This window comes from Panicum virgatum, chromosome 3K, assembly GCF_016808335.1.
Source record: "Panicum virgatum strain AP13 chromosome 3K, P.virgatum_v5, whole genome shotgun sequence".
In the NCBI taxonomy this organism is placed as follows: Eukaryota; Viridiplantae; Streptophyta; class Magnoliopsida; order Poales; family Poaceae; genus Panicum; species Panicum virgatum.
Genome location: NC_053138.1, coordinates 29,321,649 through 29,329,921, shown reverse-complemented (window position 1 = coordinate 29,329,921; position 8,273 = coordinate 29,321,649). Strand labels below are relative to the sequence as shown.

The following is an 8,273-nucleotide window of genomic DNA, read 5'->3' as shown; positions in this document are numbered from 1 at the left end:
CACCGCTTATCCATTATGAGGGTGAATCCGGACTGGGCTAGCTATGCGCGCCACCATACCTCTAGGAGGATAGGATATCAGTGTCAAGGGAGAGGGCAGGACCCTATGGCCCCGATCGCAGGATTCGTTCGGATCTCATTCTAGATTGCTTCACAGTCCCGGGCGGCCTTCTGCGGGAGGCCGCGACCCAAACCGGGAGCAGGGTGGTGCCATAGCCGCTAGTTTCGTGGCCGGTGCCTCGGGGTCAGTCGGCCGACGGGTCGGCTGGCGTCGGAGCGAGTGGGTACAGGTGTACAACCCCTGCAGGGTGAAAACTATACGTATAGCCGTGTACTCGGTTATGTACAACTTTGAATCTGGCCCCACATTCTAGAGTAGTTCCACATACTTTTCTACCTCCCTCTAGTACCACTTTTCCTGCTTGGATATCAGCTGAGGTGCGGGGAGTGGGAGTTCCCGCACCGAACCAGGGATGGGTTGCTTCGTAGTGGAAGATAGGTAAGACCGGGACTCCGGGATGGCCCGCGTCGAGGTGTTGGATGATATATATATATATATATATATATATATATATATATATATATATATATATATATATATATATATATATATATATACTTGCTGCTTGCATAGGAAACCTAGACACTCCTTTGGAAATATTTGTACCTGTTGCATCCACTTAAAGCTTGCATACGGATGGTAACGTGAACCTATCCCGTCCTTGGGGATAGCCTGGTAGATGCAGGATCCGAGCGAAGGATTCAATCCAGATGACAAAGGAAGGAGTTAAGGATGGCCCGAGCTACACTCCAAGCTGCCTGTGGAGAAGGATTAGGAGAATTCGAGAAGATGGAGTTTTGCCTAGAAGACTAGTTACCGCTTCTGCTTTTCTGTTTGTTTTCCTTCAGCCCAAGGGGCTTGTACTCAAATATTCGTATTGCAATCCTTCGGATTATGTAATAAATAAATCCATGTAATATTTTAAAAGTGAGATATGTCTGTGATATTCAATTGAAATGAGTTATGTATATGATAGCTACTGATCCAGGGACTATCACGATGAAACACGGAGTCGGGTTCTCCTCTCGGGAACCCGATTCGTTTCATATACCCAGGGAAATTAAGAAAGCTTGCTTGCCGCTTAGATATATGCATACATACATACATTGCTGCCAAGGGGAGGCTGGGCGTACAAGACCCCTGGTAACAGATTTGATGAACAGTAATCAGGGAAGAAAACTTTCAAATGTCTGAAGATTCCACGCTCGCCCAACTCAACAGCACATAGACTACAAGAGGAAGGCTTGGCATCAACCACCAAACTGCGCCTGCTTTTCTCTTGCTCTCATATAGGCCATACTTCAGCGTGTTCAGTTAAATTTACAAAGGTTCAATTTCAGCCTCATCGATGTTACTTGCATTTAAGCAATAAATAAAACCTCTGTTTATCAAAAAAAAACTCATTCCTCTCCTCTCGAAGACTCGATTTCAGACTACTGTGTCGATTTTTTTTTTAAAACCCGGTACAATATTCACATACATACTCGGTCGCACATCATACCTCTATGAGGTACATATGTTATCTTTGATTGGCTATAATTTGCTTATGAAAATTGCATCCAAACCTAATCCTTCTTTACAACAATTGCTTGCCATTAATATACACTGCCCTGGTTGTTGCTTTAGGGGGAAAACAGACTCACAGTAAATATAACACAGCATTTCTTCTGGACATTCCTCGGCAAAAACAGGGATTCAATACATAATTGCATACTGAAGCCAACATGACAATGTGCCACAATTCAAAACCTTGGTCTCAGCCAGTAGGCATTCATTTGGCATCATTTCTGTCTAGACAAGCCAGAGTGGCAATATTTTGTTGCTCTCCCACCAGGCAGGAGAATCTGATTCAGGCATAGGACATATTGATTGGAAGAATGGCAGGCTCCTTGAAATGTAGTGATGGGCCCAGCACAGGGTAAAGTGACGCAATCAAGCTGGCTATGGGAGTATTGATCATCAACTGATAACCAAAAATGCGTTGACAGCCCATGCACCAGGCCCACGGTATCGTTTGCTTTGAGGGCAAAACTAACAGATGCCCTCTGAAAGCACACCTATGATCTGACCTCATATTTTCCAGCTTGGGTCTGTGCTCTAAAACCTTTGTATGGAGCACTAGGCATGTTTTTCACGTCCAGCTTATCAATTTGAAGACCAGATAGAGCAACTCCCATAATCTTAAACTTCACCTGAAATGTTGGCAGTGTATGCAACTGAGCAAGTCCTTCTTCAAGACGTAAATTTCCAGAGAGCACTGGTGCTTTATCTTTTGGTATCTGCCCAATTGTCCAGAGACAAGTCTGTGTAAAGAAGAGTAGCGTTAGACAAGCACTTCAAGGTACAAGTAGAGCCCTCAAAGAAAAAGACGCCATATCCAAGATATAGGCATTCAGCAATGCTCATTTCAGTTTCTAGCTCCTAGATTTTTCAGAAACTAGGTGCTAGAGCACTATACCCCTTAGCTTGAGGCTTCAGATGTGACTATGGGGGGGAAATTAGACATGAATGGAGAGCCTATGGAACTAATGGTAGACAGTACACTGACCTTGTCAGCAAGGATGTCGACTGTGCCATAGTTTGCAGTCAAATCTGCAGAAACTATAAGAGGGGGCAATTGAAACTGCACTGTTATAGAATCAATGGGTTTCCCAGGATCATTTCGGATCCCCACCATCACACTAACACGGCAATTCCCAGAATCTGATGTCAGCTGTGGTTTCACATAAATGGGTGTCTTCTTCAATTTCTTAACCCTGCTCGTTTCATCAAACAATGAGCAAACTGAAGGCACAGAAGAAACATAGCTTGTAAATATGTACCTGTAACTCATGAGCTTGAACTGCCCATCAGGGGGAACAAATGATAGGACCTGATTTGACTCCCAAGGCCTGAATCGGACACAGGGGTGGAAAGTAACATCATTAATAATTGTAGGGTTTGCAAATGACATAGTCAATTCTGGTACACCTGGGAGGCTGCAGTTTACTTGAACTTCACCATATGCTTCGCATTTCACAAGAACCCCCTCTCTGTGCACCAATCAACAAATAAGGATGTCAAACGACCAAAAAATCTGTCAGATAAGGAATTTTTTTAAGAAAAGTCAGGTAGTTTGATCTGCTATTGTGCTATACCACTACTTAGCAAGACAAATTGCCTTTTTTATGATTCTCTTTTTCTATAATTTAGTACTCCCTCCATTTCTTTTAATAGGACATTTTAATTTGAGGAAGTTTTTCAAAATACACTTGACCATTATATATTGTATTACAAACATGGATCTGTTTGTATATCTTTTATATGCTAAGCATGCACATAATTTATCCAAGTGTTAGTTAAATCTGTAAAGTTTGACTTGTACGAATACGCCCTAAATTTTGAAACGGAGGGAATAGCAATTCCTGAAGTGTAGTGCATTCATAAAATGAAGGTACCCAAGATGTGCCAAATTGGGATCACTGTACCAACTACCAACGATGGATTGGAACACAGTATCAAGAGTTATTATGGATATGCAAAAAGTTCAGTAGCTTCAAGCAGATATTTGACCAAGTATTATGACCTTAAAAGCCAGATTGACATAGTTGGTGAATCACTTAGAACATTACAAAGGGGAAAAACTAAAATACCTGTTTACACATGCATCAAGTTCCTCAACTATGTTAACGTAGACTTCATTGCTTGCATCCTTGACTACTGTTGATCGCCAAGGTACAAAAGAAGCAGCTGCATCTGGAAGTTTGCTACCAAGAGTAGAACTTTTACCAGTCACAACATTCAACATTTTGTTCACAATATTAGGTGGTGCAATCATCTCTTTCAAGATGTTTGGCTCAGTCGTAAGTGGAAAACCATTGTCCATCATCTCATCTAAAACCTGCACTCATTAAGCAATATAGGTTTAGAGAAATTTCAGAGGGACTGCACCAGCAGCTATGACTCCAGAAGCAATGAAACTTGCTCTGAAACTGGAGCATGCAGACTAGGAAATATTTAATAGGATCATTGAATTTGATAACATGCCAATAATCTGATTTGATCTAAATTGAACAATTCTTCTAAAAGAAATAAGTTTGATGTTTCTGAAAATTTTCAAATTTTATGAGCTTTATAGTCTATATGTGCAATGATTAGAAATAATGTTATGAAACAATGCCTCAATGTCAAGAACTTAATGTAACAATGCAAGGTTGAGATGAATGTTTGCTAAATAAATTAGAAAAAATAGTGTCAATGTCAGGTTTGCAAAAACAGATCATCCTGTGATGAAATAAAGTGACACTTATTCATCATAATGTTTGCACTACTCATTCAGAATAATATAACAGCCACATAGCAATAAAAGGCAACTACTACAGATTATATAGTGATGTAGCAGAGACTAAGAAAATACACCTGATATACAATTACGAAGTTGTCCTTGATTATGTCTTCATTCAGATCTCCAAGATAATCTGTCAAGACATCAGCCACACAAGAGAGAAACTGGAAAGTGCAAAACATATGAGCACATACATAAAATGGCCAAAATTGATCATTTATAGTGAATTGCACTATCTGTTATTTGTGATAAATAAAATTGGAAGGATAATGAAAGATGTGCACTTTAGGATAGGACAGAACTACGGATAGCAACTTTTCCGGAAGAATTCGCAAGATTTTACTGAAAGCTTTCCTAAAAACCATAAAGTACTTCAAAATCGAACTGTACACTGTAACATTCAGGAAACTTTTCAAACACAACTGCACAAGTAACACTACGAAACACCAGAAGTGATCTTCGGTGTAATAAGGTTACAATTAAGTATCTACTATTCCTTTGTGCAGCCTCAAAATCTGCACAATTCTTCTTCACGTGTTCTGGTTTCAATACATGGTTTAAACACATTTTCATTAATAATGTTCAGCAAAAGAACTAACTTGATGATTCTATCGTTTCATTTGACAATCTTTCTGGCTCTACAGTTTTGAGCAAGTCATCATATTGACTCTTGGATCCCACTACTGTATTTCTTCAATAGCAAGTTGAAGAAACATGAATTCCTTTCATGCATAACATGTAGTGGTAAATCAGTGTGTAAAAGGCTCTAGTTTAGTTGCCACTGCGGATTTACAGTGTTGAACAAGCAATCTGCGCCTCCAACAAATTAGTTGCCCTTGTTGAACAAATTTGTTGTAGCTACAGACTTACAGGATTTCGAAGCAAACAAGCAGCAACTAAGTGAGAAAGAAAAAGATCGGAAACGTTCACACCTCAATAGCCATCAGTGGGGGCATCTCCACTTGGGTGCATGCCAAGAATGTTACACCATTGCGATATATTTGAAACAAGTAATGTGTTGGTGACACCACAACCTGCAAGATCTTCCAAAGCACAAGAAGCCTGATAAGTGAATATTCAGCCAAATGAAACAGATGCCAAACATGAATCCAATGCCATAATTAGGGATGCAAGATAGTTGGTCAGTTCAGACCCATTGACTCATCCTTGTTCATTTGATTTATATTAACTATGTAAACAAAATGAATACATAAATAAAGTAGAAAGCAGAGAAGGTTTTTGGTCGACCCACTCGCATTGCATCCACAGTTGCTCGAAATTGACAAGCAGTAGTTAAACTTCTCCACAATAGCATCACAACAAAAAACAATATAGGACTAGTCCTAGGATTCCTAAAATTTAGACAAATACACACAACAAGAACTTGAAGACCAAGAAGTAGGGTTCTCCTAAGAAGCAATAAGCAAAGGTGGGGAAAACTCTGAAATTTGAAACACAACAATGAGTACATCAATCAAGTAGAAAGCAGAGTGGGTCTTTGGTCGACCCACTAGCATTGCATCCACAATTGCTCGAAATTGACAGTCAGTAGGTAAACTTCTCCACAAGAGCATCAGCAGCAAAAACAATATAGGACTAGTCCTAGAATTCCTAAAATTTAGCCAGCTACATACAACCAGAGCTTGAAGACCAAGAATCAGGGTTCTCCTAAGAAGCAATAAGCAAAGGTGGGGGAAACTCCGAAATTCGAAACGGGGCAAGGAGCAAAGGTGTTACTTTGGACGGGTCGCCGGCCGCGTGGGCGAGGACGTAGTTCCAGAACCAGCCGCAGATGGCGCGGTCCACGCGGTGCCCCGCCATCTGCTTCTCCACCATCACCTCCCTGCCAAACCCATCCCGGATCACCATCAAGTTCAGCGCCAGTCCCCCCAAAAGGTTTGGGCGGATCCAAAGAGGAGACCGGGGAATCAGCCGATGCTAGCAGGTAGCGGACTGAGAGCGAAGATTACCCGGAATCAGAGAGGAGGAAGATGCACTGCAGCATTTCTTGCCGCTCTTCGCCGTTCGACGAGGATTGGGAGACGACGATGGGCGGGCAAATCGGGCAGAAGTGGAAGGAGCTCGGGGCGGCGAGGAAGGAGCTGGAGCAGCGCGGGAGGGTGGCCGCGCAGGGGGACTGAGGCTCGGCGGCGCGGCGGACCGGGGGCGGAGGGCCTCGGTGGCGCGCCGGAGGGTCTCGGAGGCGCAGCGGACCAGGGGTGGAGGGCCTCGGCGGCGCGGTGGACCGGGGGCGGAGCGCAGGCGGGCAGGCAGCGCAGGCGGGTGGTGGCGGAGCGCGGCAGGCGCGCGGGCGGTGCGCAGCAGGGCGATGAATTGGCCGAGCGGCGGCGCAATTTGTCCGGCGGCGGCGCAGCAGGGGAGGGGAGGGGGAAGCTAGAGGAATTGTGGCTGACGGACGGGTCCCATGTAACGGAGACCGCCTCAACAGTTTCAGTAATTTTTGAACATATTTGATATTTTCTACGTGCTTACCGAAACTAAGGCCGTTTTTACTTCGGTAGGGTGTAAACGAAAAATGCGTTTCAAATCTTCCCAATTTGAAGTAATAAATGAAGTCTATTTATAAAATTTTTTACACAGATGGGTTGTAAATCGCGAGACGAATGTAATGATGCTAATTAATCCATGATTAATCAATAATTAGTGGATGGTTACTGTAGCATCACTGTTGCAAATCATGGATTAAGTAGGCTCATTAGATTCGTCTCGCGATTTACAGCCTATCCATACAAAAAGTTTTATAAATAGACTTCATTTAGTACTTCAAATAAGCAAGATTATTTTTCACTTTAATGCGTTTACGGCTTTTTTGCGTTTACAGGGTGGAACTAAACACACCCTAACTAGAACTATAGGCACGGCGTTGCCGCGCCATGCTAGATCTGACCAGCATATATCTTGTAGCCTGTGTCGTTTTCTATAGCTATTTGGAGTATCAAAGAATTTGAGCATTGTTTCTTGAGAAGATTATATATATGGATATGCGAGGAAGAGCTGAAGAGGATATAATTAAGACAAATGCCTGTGGTTGTTGTTCATCACATAAACTTGATGCGTACTGGGTGCGTAAAGGGGCATTGGTAAGATACATGTTGCGTTTCAATTTTGGTTAAGCATGTGGCATAAGATCTACAGTGTATGAGCATTGAACTTGGTGATAAGTTTCCGGAGTAGCTCTGTAAACTAAGTCAAACTGCAGAATTGTTTTGTAAGGATGATATTCCAATTTCAAAAATTATCCCTATTCTAATCCTATAAATAATGACATATTTTTTATTGGTTAGACAAATTACGATTGAAGGGCACACTAAAAATTTGAAGAATATTTTTTTCTCTCGAAATTTCCACAAATACCTCTGGTGCATGACTGCTGAACACCCTACAGTTAGAACTTAATGTGAATTTCAATAGCTAATCGTTTGGGGACATCAACTCTAAACTGGGAAAGGAAAGTAGGCTCAAGCCTAGCCTAAAACTACCAGGAAAGTAGGCTCAAGCCTAGCCTAAAACTACCTTCGCTTCCTGCAATTAGCAATCGTTCGGGGGGAGGGGGGGCAAAGTGCAGGCTCGCAGCATTACGCATCATCACGGATTGCTTGGATGACGTTTACTCGCAGGTGAGTGGCAGCGAACCCCCTGGAGAGGAACAGGCAGCGCCCGAGGTTTTGCATGACGGAGAGGTTGGCCGTGGAGAGCGGCCGGCTGGCTGCAATGGCGACTGGTGAGGCGAGGGGCAGCCGGGTAAGCATCGCATCGGCGGCAGGGAGAGGCATCTTGTTCTGTGTGCCGTTGGCATTTGGCGAGGCCTGAGAATTCTCTGGAGAGAGGACGGAGAGCAGTTTGTGCAAGTAACGGTGCCAGATGGAGA

General features: G+C 42.9%; 1 protein-coding gene across 2 annotated transcripts; it reads right to left on the bottom strand.

The window, feature by feature from the left end:
• Positions 1-1,486: 1,486 nt before the first annotated feature.
• LOC120698866 (AP-3 complex subunit mu-like) lies at positions 1,487-6,831 on the bottom strand. Of its 2 annotated transcripts, XM_039982630.1 has the most exons (8): positions 6,355-6,831; positions 6,122-6,227; positions 5,317-5,427; positions 4,459-4,548; positions 3,693-3,940; positions 2,883-3,092; positions 2,609-2,816; positions 1,487-2,363 (listed from the first exon to the last, which is right to left on the bottom strand). In XM_039982630.1, exons 1-8 carry the CDS (start codon positions 6,387-6,389, stop codon positions 2,118-2,120), a joined length of 1,254 nt encoding a protein of 417 aa, XP_039838564.1. In that variant the 5' UTR covers positions 6,390-6,831; the 3' UTR covers positions 1,487-2,117. The 2 variants fall into 2 exon arrangements, with proteins under 2 accessions (XP_039838564.1, XP_039838563.1); XM_039982629.1 differs by having other exon boundaries at positions 2,609-3,092; positions 6,355-6,793.
• Positions 6,832-8,273: the final 1,442 nt, after the last annotated feature.

Bases quoted from the DNA above. Each gene is read 5' to 3' on its own strand.
- LOC120698866 (XM_039982629.1), bottom strand. From the start codon at position 6,389: ATGCTGCAGTGCATCTTCCTCCTCTCTGATTCCGG. The intron at 5,428-6,121 runs GTAACACCTTTG...GTGCTTTGGAAG, and splicing joins CGGCCGGCGACCCGTCCAAA to ATCTTGCAGGTTGTGGTGTC. The intron at 3,093-3,692 runs GTATTTTAGTTT...ATTGGTGCACAG, and splicing joins CTTGATGCATGTGTAAACAG to AGAGGGGGTTCTTGTGAAAT.